General features: G+C 45.1%; 1 protein-coding gene across 1 annotated transcript in view; it reads left to right on the top strand.

Annotated features, from left to right (window-relative positions):
- The window catches only part of NFATC2 (nuclear factor of activated T cells 2), a 79,055-nt gene that overhangs the window by 11,329 nt on the left and 43,858 nt on the right, over positions 1-23,868 (top strand). Inside the window, exons 4-6 of the mRNA XM_039382590.1 lie at positions 10,708-10,910; positions 13,085-13,257; positions 22,718-22,858. Of these exons, the coding sequence (XP_039238524.1) occupies positions 10,708-10,910; positions 13,085-13,257; positions 22,718-22,858 (517 nt within the window). The remainder of the gene's footprint in view (positions 1-10,707; positions 10,911-13,084; positions 13,258-22,717; positions 22,859-23,868) is intronic.

Genomic DNA, 23,868 nt, shown 5'->3' with positions numbered 1-23,868 from the left:
TTGAGTCTGACAAGCTCGTAGCCCTCTGTGGTGTGTTTGAACCTACCTGGACATAGGAATGATCTTGCCAATCAGCACTTGCTCCTTTCTCAGTTTGCTTACAAATACAGTATCATTTACCTTCCCAAGGTAGTCCTATCAACTGGATATTTACTGCAGTGAAGGAGTTTCTCTTGACATGGGGAAATATTAATAATTTGTTTCCTTCCTGTAATCAATATCAATCAAAGAGGGATTTATATTTTCTGTTGGGGGCAGGATCCAATACTCCTAGTTTTATCATAATTTGCCTTCAAGCTTCAGGGTCTAAAACTATAAATTCAAATGTCCTCATGAGTTTCCCAAGCAGATGTGCCTCTGCACAGCTGTTCCTGCATCTGGGGAAAATATGGACAGTTTCTTTCTGAAGGTTTATTGTAAAGCTGGAAGTATTTGTTGGATTTGTGTTCACTTGAACATAACAAGGTTCATATGGATGCTGAGCAATGAGATAGTTGCACCTGTATGTTTTATGACATTTGAAACTGGGGGAGGCTGGTAAAATCCAAAGCTTTCATGTCAGAAGTTATTTGGCTTCGAAGTTTCTTTTTTTTTTTCTTTCTCCTTCTTTCCCCTGAGTGAATTTTAACTTTTGCATCTTGTCAGATGCAAACAGAGAAAATGAAATAGGAGAGATTTTTAAAAGGTGGGTGCTGTGTTGAGGGAGGTTTGCGTGACTTAAAGGCAACTGGTTGCAAGGCAGTTAAATTGGTCTTCCACTATTTTGATTACCTTTTCTAAAATACAATGTATTTTTTTAAAAAATCTGAGTTTAAAAGAATTTCCCATTAAATTAACCCTCCATGTGAGTAATTACCAGCTGAACCTTCCGGAGGAAGAGATGTTGGCTGGTTTTTGCAGCACGGTGTTGGCCTGCAATATTTTTTTTTTTTGGAAACTGCATTTTGCATGCAAGTTTCTTCTTTTGGGTGCTCTGAAGCTACAGACCAGCAGATCTCATATCCTCCAGGCCTTATCTTGTGGTTTATCTTTCTGATGCTGCTTCCTCTTCTTCACGTGTCAAGCCCCGAGAGTTTGTGCACAAAGCTCTGCACCAGCTGTACGCTCCAAGCATGGCAGAAGAAGAGTCTGGTTAATAAAACCTCTGGCCAGATGCACCACATGCAATAGGGCATTTACTTTGTCTGCCAGGAGGAGGAAGAGAGAAGCCATTCATGACATCATCTAATTTTAGGCACCATCTGGAGTCACATGGAGAAGCGTAGGCTCCCGGTTTTAGGTGGTTTTGAGTCACTCTTGGGAAGAACCTACAGCTTGCTGTTAATTACAGAGAAACTCATCTAGCAGGTCCACCTGGTCACTAAGACCACAGAGAAGGGTAGGCATGTTTGATTTCCTGCTCTTTTTCACCAAAGTTGAAGGACAGCTGCTTATTTGTACCCAGCTGCTCCAGTCAAGGCTCCGGAAGAGACCATCCAGTAGCAAAGGCAGTGACTGTTCCTGTGTGAAGAGCTTATGGAAGTGATTGGGATAGAGGTAGCAGTCCAAACACAAACCTAGCCTGTAATGGTAAAAATTCAATACATTACCCAACTTTTTAGCTTGGTACAGCATCCAAATGTAGACCAGGGCTACAAAACCCTAGTTCCCAAGTGGAGGACAATGGTGGGCACAGTGTAACCCTAACCCATCCTGTGCCTGTGTGTTCTGGTCTCCTCCTCAGTTCTCATCTTCAAAGCAAGAAAGCTGTGCAGAGACCCAACTTTCCTCTGGGTTTTAACTTTTGAAATTGTGGTGACTTTCACTGCCTCTTTTTTTTTTTTTCTTATTAAAAAGAGGCTGGAATGGCAGAGTTGTTAGTGGAGCTCTCAGGAGCTGCTTTACAATAACAAACGTATGTTCCACTTTGCTTTTATATTTGAATTTTGCTGTATGTGTTTTCTTGTGGTTTCCCAGTCAAAGGAGACCTTGTTTCTTAGCCTGGGCTTCCCATGGGGCTCTGACTTTTAACTGTATGTGACTTCCAGCATTCAGCTAATTCATTCGCCTATTAGTGAAACCTTTGATGGAAACTCAAAACCAAATCACAGCTTGATGCTGTGATTCACACTCTCACGCGTAGGGCTGGGCTGGGGACACGCTCCTGCTGAAACCCCAGCCAGCCCTTTCATGGAGATTTACTGCCGAGGGCACGTCAGGGGAGCTGAGTCTGTCCTTTTCCTCCCACCTTCCCACCAGCAAAAGCGAAGCCCAGGCTGTGCTGGACTCATGTGGCAGAGCCAGCTCATGCTCTGCAACATCTTTGTGCCATTCTCGTGGCCTTCACTTCCTGAGTGGGAGCTCGGCAGGTTTTGGCTCTTGCAGGGGTTTCTGTCCCCAGCCCAGGAGCAGCGTGTGACAAACTGGTGCACGTTTCACACCTGATTTACCTGCAGGACCACGGGGCTTGTTTGCACAACTGTGATCATTGTAGGGGCCTCTTGAGCTTTGAGCTCGTGGGCTGTGGATATATTTACTGTTGTTATATGTGCTATTGCAGGGATTAATGTGCAGTGATGAAAATGGGGATTTTAGCTACATCTGGGAAATTCTCTTCAAAACTAATACCCCATCAAATGTAATGGCAGGTCAGTACTGTACTGTTAATGTGGCTGTACCTTGAGATCTGTCTATCTGAAAGCTCAGGGAAGCCATTGAGGAAATGAAATTGCTGAATAAATCAAAAGTAGTGTAGGGAAACACTGGACTGGAAAACAGGGCAAGATTAGAGGACGAGCTGACCTCTATGCTTCTCTAACTAGTGCAAGAAGGGGAGTGCTGGATAACAGTGAGGATAATGAGCTTCTGGGAGAATTTAACCGGAGATAAGTTGCATGCTCTGTTGCTTAAAGTCTTTAAAGTGGGTGTGCACCCCCCTGTGTGAAAGGGACACTGTCACCCAGATGTGGCTGAGTGTGTGCAGCTCTCTCAGTCCCTGAGAGGACAGGCAGGGTGCAGTTGGGGTGCAGAGGTGCAGGGCAGAGGGTCAGTGAACCCCGTACCCCAAGAGAGCGGTGGGATTTTCCCATGTGCCAATCTGCTTTGAGTTAGAAGTGAATGAAAAGCTCTCCCTGAAACTTTTGAGCCCAATTCAGAGTACATTGCTTTTGACAGGAAAGAGTTTTGGCAGAGGTGAGGGGAAGGAGGATGTACTAACTGGTTTGAGGGTGATGCCTGTGCTATGCAGATCGGATTGTGTGGATTGGAAATATGCCTGGATTAAGCAGATGCATGATTTAGGCTACTCTTTCATGTAGGTTTTCACTGGAGAACTGTTCCATGTTTCCAATGAAAGCTGGAATTTCTGGCTGTTTGCCATGAACGTGGACACTTCCAGTGCAGCAGTAACACCAACATAACTCATCCCATTCAGGACGTGCTCGAGTATCCACAGGAGAAGTTCACACAGCGTGGACAGTGTCCTGTAAACTCACATCTGAGCTCTCTGTTCATGGGCTTCACGGTCCAGCTAAGCCTCCAGTTTCCTCCCTTCCTCTCTCAAGGCCAATGTCTGTTGAACTGGAAGTGCCTCATGCCAAGCCAGGGCTCACATCTGGGTCTCCCCGTGTCCAGAGGGAGAATTGTGCTCACCAGGCTAGGGCTGTTCAGGGGGCACTGGACTCCTCCTGCCTGCTCTATGAAAATTTTCTGGAGTCTCTATTTCATTCTGAAACAATTGTTGAAACCCTGATGCTTCCAGCAGACCTGAGTTATTCTTTCTCTAATCATGTCTTGTCTTGTGGGTTTCAGCATGAGAAGGAAATTGGGGAGGGGAGAGGTTCCTGGGGTTGCTATTTTTTCTTCTTTTTTCTTTTTCCCAAAAATGCTTTTTTGCCAAGATCCTTTCCAAAATCTGGCTGACATTCAGTCCAATAGCCAGTGCCTGAGCAAAGGCCATAGTGTGGTTTCTGGACCCCAAACCTGCTTCACAGGAGGCTCAGCACTGAGCCCTGGCAGAAGGGTACTTGGTTCAGTGCAGTCAAGTCACTCATTTTGGACTGAAATGAGTATGTCCAAGATGCTCTCGGTGCTGTCCCATCTTGCCCCTTGTCACCATGGTTGCTCTCAAGCTTTGTGCCACATCTGGGTTGCCTGGTGGAATGATCCTGGGGCTGCCACACTGGGAAGGATGAGCTGACTGTGGCAGAGGAAGGTGAGGTGATAAAAAGCAGCTCTGCTTTGCCACCCTCTGCTCCGCTCCATCTGAGCTGAGGCTGGTTCCCACAGTGCCTCCAGTAGCTGGCAAGGGTCCAGCTTTGCTAACTGGTGGCAGAGCTCCATGCTGAGAAACTCCCCCAGTGCAATTCTGTCAAAATCATCAAATTTGCACCCTCTGATTTACTCGTGGCACAGCGAGTTCTGTCGTGCTGGGGAAGTTTAAATATTTTGTCACGAGTGTGTATGGAAGTGCTTCCATTACACAGTTGGGTTTCTTAGTAAGAAAAAGTTCATATTTTCACCCAGCTATAATGTGATCTCCAACTCCTTATACCTCTACATGTGCAGTAGTCAGTGCCTCTTCTTTTAAACTTTCAGCTGAGGTAGTCAAAGCATCTTGAAAACAGGATCAGCTCTTCATAGGAGTAGGGAAACTGAAGCATAGAGAGGGAACAACCTGCTCACATTGCAGTATAAGGTCAGTCAGAAGCAACCCCCCCCAACTGCTTTCTCCCAAGAGCTGCTGTCTCTGTCCCAGCCCTGTATTTTAACCCCATCTGAAAGCAGAAATTCCAGTAAGACACTGGGAGTCTGGTTGTCATTTGCTGTAAGGAGCAGCAGAGCAAATGAGATTCAGTCCTTGGAATTTTGACAAAGTTGTCACCAAAATAAGAAACACTTAAAATTGAGTATCATAAAAACTCATAATTTAGCAGAATCAGATGTTCAAAGGATTATCTTTGGAGGCCTTTTTAGACTGCTCTGGTAAGGAGCAAAAGGAACCAAGGCAGAGATTTCCTTCTGGTTTGCGTTCTTTTGCTGTGTCCCAAGTACATTAAATTGAACAAAAACATGTGACAAGATTCAGCTTTGTTGCTCAATGTCAACTCTAAGTGAAGCGGACAGAGAAGCCGCTACATGATACAGTGGCTGGATGACTTTGTCTGAATTACTGACAGTTATTGATATGCCCCTCTGCCTGAGACAATACAGGGACGTTTTCCATCTTGGGAACAGTATTGTTGAGCAAGGACCTCCTCAAAAATCCTTGAAATTGTCGCAAAGTGTGTTAATGATGAGGAGTAATGATCCAGTCCAAGACATGAAGTTGGTTGCACCAGGAAGGGAGCTGGGCAGGCATGACAGAAGTGCTGTGCCAAGCTGGGGCTGTTCCAACGAGGACATCTTCCTCTTGTCTGCAGCAGAGGGTCTGAAAACGCTCACTGGCACGGAAACCAGCCCCGGGGCTGATGAAGAGGCTGAGCAGGGAAATAGTTTGCGGTGTCAGAAGCTTTGAGAGACAGGTTTAACTGTGCAGGCTCTCGCTGTTTGTAGAGGAAGGTGGGCGTTGGGGAGCGGTGGCTCCTGCCTGGGGCAGCCGCGTGTCGCTCCTGGCCGGCCCTTCAGGGCTCTCTTATCTCCTTGTGTACAGCAGGAAGGGGGAAACTGTAGGAGGAAGCGATTTCTCACGCGGCTTTGTATTTGCTTCTAATTAAATGTTGCTTGCTGGGCCCTGTTTTCCCACTTTTCACTACCGGCCAGGGATGGTGTGTCTGAATCAGCCGCGCTGTGCTCGGGGCTGACCACACACATGCACACCCCGCTGGGGGAAGCCGGAGTGACTTCCACAGGGAGAGGGCAAGTGATACACAGCGGTTAATGGACCAAGCCTCATGTTACAGTGGGCTGAAAGACGCAAAAGAGCTGATTATTTTCAAGCAAATAAAATCACCAAGACTAGTGAATTAATTCCCCGAATTTATATCTTCCTTCTGGCGATAGCTTGCATTGTCTAGACAGGAAGATGCGTGCAATCGGCTTTAAAGATGCAGCTTTATACCTCCCACGGGAGAAAGACCTAAATTCCTGACAGGCAAAGCTCTGTTGAGATGAATGGGAAACAAATTACTCCCTTGTACTCTTTAAGGCAATTGGCGTCTGTATCACACAGGCTCTTACTGGGGCTCTTCAAAGATGCCGGTAAGATTTGCAGGTGCTCCTGGCTTTTGTCTTGCAAAGCCCATCACTGTTTGCACGGAGACTTTCAATGTGCAACACCTAAACTAGAAATCCCCCAGAAAATTCGGCTGTGCAACCCATCAATTAAAAGGCAAAGGCAGAAGCCTGCAATAGAAGTGGGAACTGAGGTGTTGCAGCTGGTGAGTGGTGCTACTGCCTGTTTGTGCCATTTGCAGAATGAGAAAGGCATTCCCTGCAGCAAGGCAGGGCACAGGGGATGGGGACCTCGGGTTTCTCACTGTGCTTTGACTGCCTGTCCCTTGCAGGACCTGGGAAATCACTGCCCCTCTCTGCCCTGGCTTCCCTATTTCTTGTGAGTCATCTATTTCTTGTGAGTCTTCCTTTCTCTTGCTAATAATGTAATTAAAGATAAAATACAATAATATTTAAACTCAAAAAAAACATATCCAAGATTGAAAGATTTAAATTTCAATGGTTGCACTAAATTCCCCCTATATATGCATATGTTGTATCTATAGGTCACCACCTACAGAATCTTTAAGGAATTTGCCTTGCTTTCCAACTCAGCTGTCAATTTATCCCTTGGCTAACAGACAGCATAAATAAGCAGTGTTACAGGCTTCACCTGTGCCAAGAGATTTGCTCTTCATGCAGCACAGCAAAAGTGCCCCTGTGTTTTAAATCCCCCCAGCCAAAGGCAATGCCAGCTGCAGGGTTTGGTTTGTCTGAACCCTGGGGTAGGGATTGATTTAGGTGTGAATTTTAAACTCCAGCTTTAAGTGCTCTGTATTTGGAGCTGGGGTCTCAGTTTATGAGAAGACCTGAGTTTTGAACCAGTGCAGGAGAAAAAAATGTGTTTCATGTGCCTGATGTGTGGTCTCGATGGCTGTGGTCGCTGATCCTGTCACAAGGGTTGTGTTCAGGTGGGAAACTGGGCAGCTGATAAACAGCAGCTAAAGGCACATCTGCTCAATTTTTTGCATGCAGAATCACACATTTGCCTTTTTGAAAATGACACTTAAATCCCCCCTCTCCCAAATTTGACTGGTATTGATCCGTGCATTGAGAGCAGAATGAATGAATTTTATTTATGCAGAGGTGAGAAGATGATTTTAATCGTGCTGCACATTTCCATCTTGTTTAGAAACCCAATCATAGCTGCAAACCAAACAAGAAAAGTCTCCTTGTTTTCTGAATGATGTTATTTGTTTATCTGCCAAAGTGCTTTGCATTTCCTCAGGTCACAGACCAGCCCATGTCTGGCTATGTTAATATTATAAGAGTTAGGCAAAAGCAAAGTTTAAGAAAAATCTTTCAACTGAAAGAAATAGGATCTTAAAATCCCAAAATAGAGTATGGAAAGGTACACATCATGTCTGGCTTCTCTTTTCCCTTGTGGCAAATGTGACTCAAAGGAGTTGGTTTTTTTCCAGCTTGATCTGTATACAGTTTGGGGGAGTTTTATTGTGAGTAGGTCACCTTATAATACACAAAAATATTCCCTCCCAGAGGTCTGTATGCATAAATCTTTCTCGATTCTCACTCTCTTGAAACTGAAATCCAGATGATTTCGTTTTCTTCATGGAAAGAAGAGTGAGAAGGAGTGGAGGCACACCTTGGTGTGGGGCTGGTGCTCTGGTCCTGCCGTGGCTCCCGTGGCTTTGAGGAGCCGCTGGCTCCCTCCCTGTGAGATGGGCAGAAGAGCAGCACCGAAAAACTGAGACTTTAGAGCAGCTTGGTTGTTGCTACGGAAGGAAAAACTGAATTTCAAAGTTATTATTTAAAAACCGTTTTAAATCTTCACTTCTCAAAGTTTGTTTAAGGGTCAAATTTATTCCTTCTTTGCTTCGCCAAAGAAAAGATCAGCACTATGGTTAAATACTAAAGCAGCTGCCTGGAATAGTGGAGATGAGTGTTTATTGACAGTAGCAGTTTTTTGTAGTTCAGTTTTGAGGAGAAACATATATCTGAAGCGTAGCTTTAATGTGTTCTTTCGTTCTACCTCACAGTGCGTTTCTCTTTATGAAAATGCAGCACAAAATACTAACTCTGTCCCTGCAGAGCAGGGTTAACATCACTGTTCCCCTGGTATAGGTCAAAAGAGAGGTTTTATGACATGATCGAAGCTATGTGGTAAATTGGAGGCAGAACTGAGTGTAAAACTCTGATTTTAAAGTTCCTGGAGTGTTTCTGTGGGCTGTCCATCTTCATTTTTTGTTCCTGAGTCATCCTGATGTGTTCTTAGCAAGTGGAAGGTAGATAGAAATGCTTATGGTAAATGATCATCTACAACCTTGAAAACATAACCAATTAGCTCAAGATTAGGACACACCCTTTCAAATGGGGATACTTGACTTTTACATATATTTTTCTTTATTCTTGCATTTTATAATGCTATTTGGATTTTACAATGATGTCATCCAAAACCATTGCCATAATGTCATAAATTACCAAAAAATATGTTATTTTCTTCCACTTATCAAACAGTTGATTTAAAATCTGGTCCTGTGGAAGACCAGGAGGCCTTTTACTGGGTGTTTTATACCCTCTGGCCAGGAGATAATACAAACATTGCCATATGAACAGGCAATCAGTTCCTCTCTTCTTTAAGTTGTGTACATTTATACAACACATACCCACAGCCATGCACGTTATTGGATGACCATGAACAGTTTTGCCTTGGGAAATGATTCTCTACATGAACAAACACCACTTAAAATTACTTTTAAAGGTGGCCAGTATTAAAAACTATATATGTAGCCAGTTCTGTTACAGCTGCTACTGACTGTGCTCACTGGGGGCAGATTTTCTTTTGTAATTTATTATCTGTTTTCCTCCATTTCAGCCTCCCACCTGTAACTCTGGGATTTTGTTCTGCCAGGACAGAGGGTCGAGCAAAAGCTGCTTTGCTGTCACTGTAATAACCCTTCCTGTCCAAAGAATCCCCTCGTAAATGTAGCTGGATCCACAAAGAATTACTCTGTCAGGCATGACAATAAACATGCTCAGTACTTAAAAAGTGCTCTTCCCTCCACCCCCCTCCCCTTTAAAGATGGCTTTTGGTGATACAATGGCTTTTCATTGAAGGCCAGGAAATCTTGGATTTTGAAAGTACCATACTCAGGGTGAGTTTCCGTACAGCTCCCAGCAGACCTGGGCTATGGGCCTCCATGGATCAACAGGGGGTGATTCCTACATTAATGCCTGTTCCCAGGAGATCTGTCATCTTGGCCTCTGTTGCCTTTAATCTCTATACACTCTATACATTTCTAAATCTCCCCATGGCTGCCGTGGTATTTATCACATTCTTGGCAACGCTGCTTCTCCAATACCAACCTCTGTGCTTGGAGTCCAGCTCTGCTCCTCCTCCCCCTCACTCCCAGAGCCAACTGACATGTTTGCACAAAGCCTTGTACCCAATTTTCCCTCCTCACCATCTCCCAAAGCGCTTGTGCGAGTGAGTTATCGGAGGTGTCTGAGCTGTGCCTGGGCTGGGTTCTGTAATTCCGTCTTGCACAACCCCTACTTAAGGCTTGTTGACTTCAATGGGGCTATTCATGCAAGTGGAGGCTGCACATTCGGGCCCTTGGGTTGTAGGGTCTCTGGGGCATAGACCCTGTCTTTGTGTGCCTCAAAAATATGTGCTAGATGAGTTATGATAGCTCAGAAGAGTGAGTGTCGCTTTACATTTGCCATACTGAAGGAAGGTTGCCAGGATTGCATTGATGCTGCATGTGGTCCCCTTCCAGGGGGGAATTAATCCTTCTTTGCAAAGATACCTCCTGCTGACTGGTGAAAAGAAAAAAGGAAAAAAACCCTGGTTTGGCCATGAATACCATTAGCTTAATCTTCCTTTTCTCTGATCTTCCAGTACTATTTGCTTTGTATGGCTTCATCAAGGTTTTGTATGTGGACAGAATAATTGAAAACAAATTTAGCATGTCTCAGACCATAAAGTTCCCTTTCAGCTACATCACTGGCTATGCGGTAGATAAATGTCTGGTTTTCATTTTTGGTTATGTGAGAAATTTAGAATGGTTTGATTCGTAATTTTGAACGTTAATAAAGAAGGAGAAATTTCCTTGTCTCCTGGCCTATGGAGGCATTCTGGCTTTCTTGCAGCAAATGCTGTTAAAAAAAATGTTATTTAGTACAGAAGAGTCTGTTTGTGTCCTTGAGGCCTAGAAACCCCAGTCTCCAGGGTGGACTAAGACCTCCTTGTGCTCTTCAGTCTCAGACCAAAAATGCCACTTCTGCCCGTACAGGTAGTATTTTAGTGCAGTGCAAGATGAATGGCTGAAGATGAACCTGACTGGGGGAAGGATGAGTTTCAAAGAGCAGTGGATCAATGGCATATATATATATATATATATATCTGTGTGTGTATATATATGTGTGTGTGTGTGTGTGTTAATATCTGTGTATATATATGTGTGTGTCTGTGTGCGTGTCTATAGATCTGTTTGGTTTCCTGACTTGAAGGCATTGCAAGCCCGGTGTGTGATAATAATTTTTTGGGTGTCTTACCAGCTTCACGGGTACATGGAGAACAAACCCTTGGGTCTGCAGATCTTCATTGGCACAGCAGACGAGCGGATACTCAAACCTCACGCCTTCTACCAAGTCCATCGCATTACGGGAAAAACTGTCACCACCACCAGCTACGAGAAAATCATCGGCAACACCAAAGTTTTAGAGATCCCACTGGAACCCAAAAACAACATGAAAGCAACGTAAGTGTGTTTCTTTTTATCAGCAAAGTTGAGGCAGATGAAGTTGGCATGTGGAGTTCCTTCTCTTTGGAAAGGAGTCACTAAAATGAGTAAAGATCCCTGCTCTGGAGGGACTCTCCTGTCCAACACACTGGGATGATACACAAGTGTAAGACCCTTTTTACAAAACCATGAGCAGCAGGTACAGGCACCTGGGTTAAAGCTGCTTGAGGAGTTACCATTCATCAGCTGACCATGCAGGCACTTTTGCTCTTTACTCCAGCTGCTGCAGTGACTATATTGTAATCACAGAATGGTTTGAGTTGGAAGGGACCTTAAAGATAAGTTTGTTCCACCCCCCTGCTAAAGGCAGGGACACCTTCCACTAGACCAGGTTGCTCCAAGCCCTTTCCAATCTGACCTTGGACATTTCCAGGGATAGGGCATCCACAGCATCCTGTGCCGGTGTCTCACCACCCTGTAGTAATCCATCATCGTCAAAGTCAGAATGGATTTGTGCTGCACTAAGGAAACAAGACTTGAATCTCAAGTTCTTATGCTGCAGGGGCACAGTGAGAAGCAGGAGCAGCAGACAGTGGAGGAAAGGTGTACAATTCATTTTACAACATTTAATGGAAGAGAAAACATCTCTTCTGAACTCAGCCAAGTGCTCTGGCCATGAAATCGCTCTCTACTGTTGTAATAAGGTAACAGGAAAGCAAGTACAGGCACATCTTGTCTGTATTACTCCTACCAGTTTTATGGAGGCAGAGGGATGAAGTGGGCACCAGTCTGAAACTTTAGGCTTGAATGTGTGCCAGGCAGCATGAGAGTGATTGCTCTGCAGAGGGAAGAGCTGTATCTCCATCCTTCAGAGGATAAAATTGGCAGAGCAGTTATATTTTTAAGCCCCCCTACTTCATCGCAAAATCCACATTCTTTCTTCATATTTTTTTCAGAAAATATACCTCATTCCCAACAAGGAGCCCTGGAGTAATAAACCTCTGCACATATGCAATGGCGAGGAACCGTGTGGGTGTAGGAAACAGCTTGGGGTTTATGCCTCCCCAAATGTGATTTTAATTCTTATCAAAAGAAGAGAAATGATGTGTCTTCAGAGCTGATTTAAAAATGGGTTGGCAGTGCCTGTTTAATAACAGTGCTCACTGCACCCTCTGAGGAGCATTGCTGAGCTAAAGATCTCAGATTCTGTAGAGATTAATTGCCACATTCTCCTAGTGTGGACAGGCATGTTTGCAAGGTTACACTGGGCTCTTGAGGAGCGATATTAAGTCCACCAATATTAAGTTGTGGTGCTGATTTAAGCAATCCAAATCCTTTCATTGCTGCTCAGTCCCATCCTGCTCCTGTCCAGGGACACGTGAATGGATGAATGGGAGCAGAGAGTCATTTTTTGCTCTGCCAGGCTTTTGCCTTGGCTAGGAACAACATCCCAGGACTTTGGACATGTTCTGGGACCGGGCTGCAGAGCACAGTTCTAGTAGTACAACCCACCCTGTCCAAAAGGAGGAGAGAGCAGTTTGGTTCCTGCTTTGGAGTTGAATTCATGCTTGCTTTACAAACTAGGGGGGAAATGTGCCTGGATGATGCATGCAGTGATGGTTCTGTAATTAGCTGGTTTGACTGCTGTGATTCCCCATGGAGCTGAACTAATTTGGCCACGTGCAGGCAAGAGCTGCTGTGCAGTCCCTGGGCACTGGGCTGTCTGGAGAGCTGGTGCTGGAGGCCCCTGCCCTGGGGTGGGCTCTGCAATCTGCACTCTCTTGCTTAGCACTGGAGGGAAATAAGACCTGGGCTTATAACCTTTGGAGAGTGGCTTCTGCTGTTGCCAGAGAGTGGGGAGAGGTCCAGCAGCATCTGCTAGAGTTCAAGTAGCATTGGGATGATACTCTCAGGCATATGATGTGACTCTTGGGGATGGTCCTGTGCAGGGCTAAGGGTTGGGCTTGATGATCCTTGTGGGTCCTTTCCAACTGAGCATATTCTGCAATTCCGTGATCTCTCATGTGCTGCACGTCTGGGATTTCTTCCCCTGTGCCTGCTGAAATGTCAGTGTCAAGATCCTAAACAAAGCAAGCACTCAGAGGTGTTCCTGGAGCTCAGTCCTCGTGGCTGTCACCCGTCCCCAGGCTGTGGGAGAGCGGGGATGTCGAGCTAACGGTGTGTGTTTGCAGCATCGACTGCGCGGGGATCCTGAAGCTGCGCAACGCGGACATCGAGCTGCGCAAGGGCGAGACCGACATCGGCCGCAAGAACACCCGCGTGCGGCTCGTCTTCCGCGTCCACATCCCCGAGTCCAGCGGCAGGATCATTTCCCTGCAGGCGGCATCCAACCCCATAGAGTGCTGTGAGTATCCCTGAGATTGGCTCCTTCTCTTGCAACAACGACCACCCCGTCCTTTGGCTCCAGGCCGGTGCCCTGCCCTTCTGTGCTGGCTGGGGCTGTGCCGCCGTTCAGGTGACCTGTGGCTCTTACCTGTATACGCTCCCTGTCCTGAAAGGAGCTTGGGTGGCTGGTGGCTCCTCAAGGTGCTTAGAGCTTGTGAGGACAGCACAGGACCTGGGGGCTTTTGCAAAGTTTATTTATTAGTGTGTTGCTGCCGGATCCCTCTGGCTGTCAGGTGGTTACTGGGAGCAGGGAGCCAGCGGGGGGGTGTGTATATGGCACACATGTTTGTGCATGAGCTGCCTGCCTTCCTGGCCATGGCTTTAGTTTGAGAGGAGGCACAATCAGAACTTGTTATCCACAAGCTGGCAGTTGGTTTGGGGTTTTGAATTCAGACTTGGGACAGATCCTAGCACTGTGGCCAGTCCCGTCTGCCAAAGGAGTGACCACAGCCCTCTGATCTGAGCTGTGTCAGAACACAGCTGAATTGGAGGAGCAGATTTGATTTTGAGGCTCAGGTGCATTCTGGTTATTGGTTTTTCTAGCTGTCAGTGCTAAGGGGTGCACAGCTCAGGAGGCTGAAGCAGGGAAAGCACAGGTTGTTCTGGTATTCCCCTGAGGGACAAGAAAACTCGCAGTTTTGATTTCTGAACTGCAAATCCTTTAAGTTATAAGCTGAGAAACCTGCACCTCCCACGCATTTTAACGTACTGGATCCTGAGAAAGAGAGGCCTCTGATGAGGTGCCCCCTGTGTCACAGTCATTTCTGGAAGGGCTCCACCCACTTTGCTGGTTCATGTGCATCCTGTGATGCTTTTTGTTGGTAAATGGTGCCTTTTTGGCAGTTTGGGGATTTCACAAATACCTAATGAACAGTTTTCCTCTCCCTTTGTTGAATGACTCACCCCTTTAGCAGAACCTGTCTTGCCATAAGTCATATGAAGTTACTGAAGTGTTTCTCACGTGTGAGTGTTATTTATTGAGATGCAGGCTTTAACTTAAATAACAACTGCTTAGAATGAGAGAGGAGCCAGTTTTGGATGGGAAATCAAACTGGAGAGTGAATTATTGATGGCAGCTTTTTAAAAAACAGTACAAACGAATAACCAAGGCTAAGGAGTGGGTGATGGATATGTATGATCTCTTGGCAGTGGTTATGAGAAGGTACCAACTGTCAGATCATTTAAGCAGCTGAGCAAGTCTCTGGGCACTGTGATGGGGAAGGGAGAGTGGTGGGAGTAACCACCACCTTTCTCCATAGGAAACAGTCACGGTCCTTTATGGGACCAGATGGCTGAAACAATAGTGGCCTCCACCCCAAACATGTCCCTGCTGAAACAAAGGTCCATTTGCTAAAGGAAGCATTCAACGGGGAGCTACTCGGGTGGGGAAACTCCAGGTGTAACTCCTACACCCACTGTGCAGGAAAACAGCACAAGCCCAGAGCGGACGGTGGATGGTCAGGCAGGGCGTCCCACAGATCACCCCCCACTGACTCAAATTCTCCTCAGGAAAAGCAAATAGGAGTTAGCCAGGCATTTCTAGGGCTCTTCCACAACTGCACGTTGTGTTTGTGCCCATCACCCCAGGGCACTCAAGCAGAAATCTGGTCACGGTTTAAAGAATAAATCACATTTTTCTGAACTGTATGCACACAACTACTTTGCCTGTGCAATGACTGCTATGGCAGTGGCTTGGTTAAGATGTCTAGGCTTTTATTCTGAGATGTCTTTGCATTGATTAGTCTTAGGGACATAAAAAAGCCAAGAGTGAAGATACTGGTATAAGTGGCTTATTTTTTTTTTTCCCCCATAATTAAAGTATTAAAATGTTGGCTGCATAGCAGACAGCAAAGCTACAAGAAAAAAATGTATTTGATCCCTAAGGAAATAAAACCAGAAAGTTTTATTTTTGGGATACTGGATATATGGAATTTGGAGAGATATGTTAGGGCCTGTGCTTTTCCAAACTTGTGGAAGCAGAGTACAAAGTGATCTGGAGTAAGAAGCCTCTCCCATTCAGTGGGTATGCTGCATATTTAGCGCTGCTTTTGCATTTCAGTAGCACTTCCTGATCTCAGCCCAGTTCTGGGAAGATGGTTATAAACATCAGTTGGCTCGGCCAGCATTAGTAATTCAGACTGAATCTCACTAGCAATGGTAAACTCAGCTTCTCCCAGACAATCTGCACAGAGCTCACAGTCAGTCTCAGGTAAGCTCAGGTGCCCTCCCGAGAAGGGCTATGTGACATTTTCTCCTTGTCCTACTTCCCACCTTCATGTGCTGCTGGGATTGGCTTTTTTCCCTTTTGTTTGCTCTTCGTATTTTTTTTTTTTTTTTTGACATGGCCACCTGAGAACCCTTTTCCTCAGGGACTCTCTGTACGATCTCTCCTGTCTGGTAGCAGTTAATAATATCCCGCTGGAAAAGCTTCAGTAAGTAGCAGCTCTAAGATAACTGGCCATTTCCCTACCAGTGGGGTTCCCCTGAGAGCACTGTTGCTACCAACAGAACATCTGAGTGTTCTCCTCAGCAGGAGCCGATCCCAGCAGAGAATTCCCATCGGTGTCAGCAGATCATTATGAGCTGCAATGAAGCAAGAACTGTGAAGTATCTGCTTTTCACAGGGTGATTCGGTTCCACCTCATCTGTGTCACATTCAGCACTTGACAGATTTTAGGAGGGGATTTCACGGGTTCAAAGCATCATCCGGAGCAAGTTCCTCCCCAGGCAGTTGTGTGGGAGGACCGAGGAGGTGATATGTTGTTAAATGATCAGTTGTGCCTTAAAAAGGACCTCATATCCAGACAAGCCTGCACATTCAGCAGCTCGAGGCCTTTTTTCTTCCTGTTGCCTGTTGATTCATTCTGAAGCCACTGAGGAGGCAAAGGCATTTGAAATCCCTCTGACAATTGTAGCAACAGGCCATTGCTTAGTTAGATATAAAAACACTGTCTTGTAGGTGTGGTGCCCTAGGAACAACAAACCACTTGGTAGATCACCCATGGAGAGCTTTGACACCTGTAGACCATTATTTTCAAACCATGAAGACAATTTCTGTAGCAGTAGTTCCATTCCTTTGCTGTAATTTGCCTTTCACTGTGACATGGAGCTCATTTCTCAGTGAGTGAGTGGTCTCTGGTGTTAAAGACATTTTTGACACGAGGCTCCACCTCCCTCAGATAGACTTGTTGGCGCAGGTCAGTCATGATACCTGGTAGCTCCAGCAGGGTGCCTTAACATCTGGAGTTGTGTCTCTGCTCATCTGAACTGTCCAGAAGGAGCAGGATGGAAGGGAGTCCAGAGTAGTCACATAAGCACCTGCAGGGCAGCTTGTTATACTCCAGTCTGTCAGCAGCCAAAAGCTGCTTCATGCAAGTGTCTGTGAGATGTGAGTGTGAGGCTTAGGAGTATCCCCTGCACTTTGTCCCAGTTTTTATGCTAATGAATCCTGGTTACACCTTCCCAAAGTGTGTCACAGTTCTTGTTTTGTATAATCCATGTTTGCTGATACTAAGCTGTGCTCATGAATCCCTTAAAATGCAAACGATTGCACTTGGCACGAGAGAAGGAGACTAAAATCTTGTTCTTATAATAGATATTCCGAGGTGGTAGAAAAACAAAACAAACAAAACTTATTGCTAAAGAACCGTGTGTCCATCTAAGGAATTTAAATAGTTTCTATTACTGACTGTATTTTGTTCCATTAATTGAGTCAAATATCTTATTTCCCTTTAATCAATTTCCCTGGAAATTTCCTTTATTTTTCTCTCCTTCTAGTAGATTTTCCCATAATATTAGACAATCTAAGCCTATGATTTGTGACACATTAATAACTACAGAGGAAAGAGCTAGTCATGTAAAAGAATGTTGTCTTGGCAAGCCAGTGAGTGCTTTTCCTCAGCCGGGAGTTGTGCTGGTTGGAATATAAGGGCAGGCAAGTAGGAGCTCTAGTTTATTCAGATAGAAAAGCAGAAACAAATGGTCTTTTGCATTTGGGAATATATACCTATGTGCAAGTATAACCATAATCACAATTATTATGGGAGTATCGTGATTTCCAGATGAATTAAATGAGTTTTTTTTCCCCCTTTCAAACTTCAAGACAGTCACGCAGTCAGCTGTAAATAGAGCTGACACAAAACCTGGTGCTTTCTCTAAAGAGAACGTTTTCTCTCTCTTAAAGCACAGAATGTAAAAGCTAATTCTGACAACGTGTACCACTTTTAATATGCAACAAAAAAAATTCTGTCTTTGAAGTCTGAGTCAGACTGAAGGGAAGTGCCTGCCCTTTTTGCAGGCTGCAAGCCTTGCTCCAGGGGTAAACTCCTGTTTACTTCTTGTCTTTGCAGTGCTGCTGGTGGTGAAAGCAAACGCCCCAGCATGTTACACAGAGCATGGACTTCTGAGTATAATTTAAGCTCAGCAGCTCTCCTCCACAAGGGATTAAAGGGAAATGCTGTGCATACCCACAGAGATGATTGACAGAGAAGTGAACCGAGGCCATGGTTTTCCTGTCATTAATCACACACTGGTTTGGTGAGCTGGCTGCAGTTCATAGAAAGTATCACACTGATCTGACACTGCTGCCATCGGGGCTTGTCACTCCTCCTGTGTGAGGACATCATAAATTATGTGCAGAGAAGGAGGTGGAGAAAAGCCCTCTATTTTTGGTGCTTTTAGCTTGGATGGCTCTGCACAAACTGCTGATTAAGTCTTGCTGGCAACAAATTGGAAACTGTTGTCATTCCTACTGGGTTCATTTCATAGCATTTAGACCATGTTTTCAAGCTTTCCCATCTAATCACAGGGGTTGGAAATTTGCTTTATTGACTTGATTCTAAGTCTACCACTACCCCATCCCTCTGATTGCAGCTCTCTAGGGTGTGTTGCTGATGTCTTATCTGCCTGCTAGAGATCTCTCCTCCCCTTGGCCCTCCCCTGGCTCCCATACTGCAGTTTCCCAGCCTTTACTTCTGCCACCAGAGAGCTCAGGTTGCTTCAGCGTGTGATGGATGGGATCAAAATCTCTCACAACATTAATGAGTTGGATAAGCATTGGACACAGGAGTTCTGCTCCTATCAATCCTACCACAGGCAGCTCATGGTAAATACATGCAGTGTGACAGCAGGAATGGAATATTTACTTTGGCTCATTGAGGTTTGCATTGAGGTGGAAGAATTAATCCCTTAACAAATTACTCCTCTGCTATTGCTTCTAGGGGTCAGGCTTTTTTTAGCACCAGACACCCAGCTCTCTCTGCTCTTTTCAAATCCAGCAGAAATCAATGGCTGGATCCAAGAGCCTCTCTTTAACCTCTCATCAGCAATGGGGACAACAACCTAAGCTCTGTGTTCAGTGTTGCAAGTGTCAGAGACAGCGTGGAGAGGTTTCGCTCTAACAGGTATCCATTGTAGAATCACAGAATGTCTTGGCTTGGAAGGGAGCTTAAAGCTTACCTTGTTCCACCCCTGCCAGGGGCAGGCACACCTTCCACTGGACCAGGTTGCCCTGTCCAACCTGGCCTTCAACACTTCCAGGGATGGGGTATCCACAGCTTTTCTGGGCACCCTGTTCCAGGGCCTCGCCACCCTAACAGGGAAGAATTCTTTTGTCACAGGGGTTTGCCTGGAGATCTCAGCCTCTCTGCAGAAGGTAGCACGGAGGTAGTGCTGGTACTCCAAGGCTGGGGAGTATCTGGGGAGTATCTGTGGAGTATCTCTGCTCTGGAAGTGTCGGTCAGATGGGCACTGCTCTGCACAGAGTTCACGAGTCTGTTCCTCCTGAGGGGCAGGTCACAATAGTGTTTTTTTCTTTGCCTACATTACCCCATCCAGCCCTTGTTTGTACTGCACATACAGGGAGAGAGATTGCCGAGACGGTTCCTCTCCAGAGGCTGTTAAGAGACATTTAGCTTCAGTTAACACTACTCATAAAACGAGTCAGCTTTTGGGCAAGACAAGGCAGCACTTGGAAGCCCTCCCAAGCTGGTGGAAGGAAACATGATGCTTGGGCAGGGAGAGAACCACTCGTCCCAGGAGATGAGTGCAGGAGGAGCATGGGCAGGGAGACGTGGGAGGAGAAGGACTCGCAGGAGCTGGGATTACCTAAGGAGCATGTTATGGAATACAACTGGTATTGTCATTTGGAACCTGCTAACAACAATGGGTAACACTCTCCTGGGGGAGATTTGGAGCCACAACAGACTTATCCAGGTAATTCAGTTGTCTCAAAACATCCTTTTTTTTCCCCTTTAAAAACAAATATCCTCTCTGCTGAAAAAAGGAACACTTATGGATGCTGCGGGCAGGTGGAGAAAGAAGAAACGCCTTTCCCTGCCTTGGCATACTTCCTTAGGGTCAGCCTCCGGGCTTGTACATCCCATGTGAAGCATTCAGAGCTTTAGGCCTTCCTAACCTTTCCTGCACCTGCTGCCATAGGGAAGGGAATAAAGGCTCAAGCCCCAACCAGTGCAGGGTGCATGTGAGCCTGGGTGGGCTGTGGGCAGAAGGGGCTCTTCCCTCCGGGCTGAGGCTCCTGGGGGTGGTGCAGCACTCCAGGACAGCGGCTCTCTTTCTCTCCTGTGTCACTGCATGCATTGTATTTCTTGGCACCAGGAACCCATGACATCTTGATTTGCAAACGGTCAAATAAAATAGAAAAATAATGTCCCCTGTTAATAGGTTGACACACTGCTTCAGGCCAAGTGTGAGTATTTCTATAGCATTTGCTTTGCTGCCTTATGTCAGTAACTGTTGCTATTGAAAGTAAACACCCCAACTGGTTAAATCAACAGTGTTTTGTTTATTCAAAGCTCATAAACTCCAGTAGCTGTAGGTCACTTTATGAAGTGCCAACCCCTGGGGGGAAGAGAAGGAATAGTGTGAAATTATTGCATGCAGTCCACCCATCGTGAGCCTTAGAGGAAGGGGATTTATTGGCAATTAATATTTCTTGCAGAGGAAAAAAAGTAATCCTATTGAGGCAGCTCCACACTGAACCTTGAACCTCCATACTGGTGGAAATGGGGAATGGGATGAAACCTTCTAGGTTTGGGTTAAAAAATGAGACCTTTGAAAATGAAAAGTGGTTTTGTTTTTTTTTTTTAAGAGCACCCCTTCCCCTCTCAGCCTTCCAGGCAGTGCTGTTGAGACTGTTCCAGCTTGTCTGGGGAGGGCAGAAGGGCTTTTGGCACTTCCCAAGAGCCGGGATGCACATTCCTGCTGCTCCTGGACTGCTTGGTAGGTCGCAGTGTACACAAACACTGCACTCTATGGAAGTTGGACAGGGCTTTGGTCTTCAGCAGCGATTTCCAACTTGCTGAGATCCAAACTAAGATGAGTCAGATGGTTATTTCCAGGCTAAAACTTATCCTTCCTCGTCCTGAAAAAGCCTTGGGAACCACTGATCTGGGGGATGTCAGGTACCAAACTCTCTATTAACACAATGAAGTCTGAGAAATGTAGGTTAATTTGGAATTTTGATGACCTAGGATGCTTTGGAAGTGAAATTTGGGGATTGAATAGGAATAACCAGTGTCCAGGGCAATGCTTACATGCATCTTCTCTTGCCTATTGTAGACGTGTTTTTTGATGATTGCTATTTACTCTTAAGATCTGAGGTTAAAGATGTGTCTTTGTGATAAATCCAATTATGAACTCATCAAAAATTAGAGTATTTTGGGAAAAGAATTAATCATACAGCCATATGAAAGAAATTATAGCTTCTGTGAAAATAATCTGAATATATATTCTTAATTGGCAGTATCTTAGCCCAGATGTTAAATGCTTGAAAGGAACGATGAGTCATAAGGTTGTTCTAAATAGATTTCAAAAAATGCCTCTCAAATAGCACAAGAAAGTTACAAACATTAAATTATCTGTAGTCTTTAACAAGAGCAAAATCTCTGCCTCGTGACTGAAGGCTTCAGCTGAGCTAGAAAAGTTGCTCCCCACTTCTGCAGAATGTATGAAAAGTTTAATGCTGGTGTTTTCTCACCGAATATTTAAGCATTTTCTTCACGTAACGAGAACCTTTGTGCAGCTCTCACTGTGGCCAAGAGCTGTTGGGTTTGGGGCTTTCTGAAGCTTGCACAGCAGTAAAACAGTGCCAGGTCAGGTCACAGACAGCCCAGCCCTGCCTGTGTGTGAGTGCAAGGCCAGCTGAACATATAGGATATCATTTCCTGATTTTTGGCTCAGCAGCCAGCGATGTTCAGTAAAGACACAAGTACTCAGGGTCTCTTTGTCAGAGAAAGTTAAAATCCAGCCAAGGCAGCTGTTAAATAGATGAGCAGGATCCCCTGGAGGCCTTTTCAGTTGGGGTTGATGAATCTGGAGGAGTTTGAGTGCAGGTCATGAACTCGCAGCTCACCAGACCCAAATTGCTGCCCACCTGGTCTGGTCATAGGGAAGCTCCTGATATTTTCCAGCTGTAGGGAACCATTCTCACATCTTCACTTTCTTCAGCTCCTGCTGCTTGATAGCAAACAGTTGAAATGGCTTTGCAGGGATGGTGACCAGGATTCTCCAAAGCTTTTCTGACCATGCAGATGTCTGTTTTAGTAGGATGAGAGGAAAGTATGTGGAGAGATGGTGCTATCCTGGTTTTCTGGAAAGAGAGAATAACTTGCCAAAGTCATGCTCTAAATTTATGACCAAGAGCAGTAAAGACCTTAGAAAGCCTTCATGATGTGTGTGCCCATCTGGATCCCACCCTACCTTTTCTTCCCTTGCCTTTTGTAATCAAACTCAGTCTGCAACACAGGGCCCTGCTCCTCAGATGTTCAGGCTTCTGCAAAACATGCTTCCAAAAATCCCGGACTGCAGCAGTCCCAGGATGACCCCCCCTGCTCTGAAATGTGGCTTTGTGGTTGCCCCTCTTGTGTGCACAGGGCTCAGTACCTGCCCATGGAGACAGGTTCTGTTGGCAAACACGCAGTGCCAGGCCCAGCATCACCCCTGTTCTGTGGGAGGCAGTGGGATTTTGTAGAAAAGGCTCTTTTTTTTTTTTTTTTTTTTTTTTTTAAGGAATTCAGTGTTATTCAGTGGAATCCTCTCTGCAGGTGGAATTTTTTGGGCTCTGGGGCTGTAGTGTGCCTGCACTTGAAAATTTGGCCATTTACTTGGAAAGAGACATGGGCAAGTTTCAGCTCATTCATCCAAGCTGTCCTTTCTCAAGGACAAGGAGTAGGGCCAGCACAGCTGAACCGCTGCAGCCAACTCCTGGATGTTTCCAAATAAAATGCCTTGAGTAAGTTTATTTTTCCCTCTCAGACCTAAATTTAGCGCCCTGGAGAAGCTGCTTTGGCAGTCAGGGGATGGTAACGATGACAAGATCGATCTGTGGATAGTTCTGGGAAGATTTGGAAAGTCCTGGTAAAAAAGAGTTGGTTTCATTCATGTTTGCAATTTGTCCACAGCCCAAAGGTCTGCTCATGAGCTTCCAATGGTTGAAAGACAAGACATTGACAGCTGCTCTGTTTATGGAGGACAACAGATGATCCTGACTGGACAGAATTTCACAGCAGAGTCCAAGGTGGTGTTCACAGAAAAAACATCAGGTAAGGCAGTTTTTTTCTATCTTTCCCTAATGGGATAAGGCAAATCTGTAATGCCAAGTCTCGTTGTAAGATTTGTGCTGATGATTAACCCTACTCAAGTGAGTAATCTCATTCAAGTTCATGTAAGTAAAACCATGTGAGTAAAATTAGACTTGGGAGCAAATATTTGTGTTATTGGTTCACAAGAATGCAGGCACTGGGAATCAGCAGGAACAAGAAATGTTCCAAAGAAATGAGGTGACCATTACACGTTCCTCTGTGCTTGTTCAATCTCATGCTTAGTGAACGCTACTGTAGAAATCATAATTGAAATGAACATTTTTTTATTGATGTGAACTACAGGCAGAGATTGTGTTTTCTTCCCTTTAGAAGTCTGTGGAGAAAAAATAATGTATATTATATTATTATATGTAATATACATAATATATATTATGTGTAATATACATAATATATTCTGTGTAATGTACATAGTGTATATTTTTATATCAAAGTAAAATTATTTTTATATACACAGTGAAATACAAGAATGCTTCACTTCATCTTCTATATTTTTTATTGTAAACTTTGTGCTGTTAAGAAAAGTTGTTGCTCCTGAGTTTTCTGTTGGTAAGCTGAGGCAGAGGCAGCTTAATCCAGTGACTTGCAGGGGTTTAAGAAATTGCATTGCCCAAGAGAACTACATGTGCATGATCTATGGGGTAATGCCTTTGGCAAAAAGTAGGAATTGAGTCAAAAATGAATGTATATGGGCATCAGTTCGTGACCTGGGAGGGGAAAAAAGGATTCTGTGGGTCCCAGCTCCTTCTCACACCACCAGCAAGCCAGGCTATTTTACAGCAGGTATGAAAGGATCTGCAGAAATGTGAAGGTTCAGATGAGCCTGTGCAGTCAGAGGAATTTTTTTGGCATACTGTGTTTCCTTTCAAGCCCATGTATTAATTCCTTCCCACTGTGCTGCCACTGTTCCATGGATGTCAGCGAATTGTGAAGGGGCATGGGAACATGCTTGG

This window comes from Pipra filicauda, unplaced genomic scaffold, assembly GCF_003945595.2.
Source record: "Pipra filicauda isolate LSUMZ 115617 unplaced genomic scaffold, ASM394559v2 scaffold275_size1018216_pilon, whole genome shotgun sequence".
Lineage (NCBI taxonomy): Eukaryota > Metazoa > Chordata > Aves > Passeriformes > Pipridae > Pipra > Pipra filicauda.
Note: the sequence above shows the minus strand (reverse complement) of the source record. Positions and strands in the feature narration are given on the sequence as shown.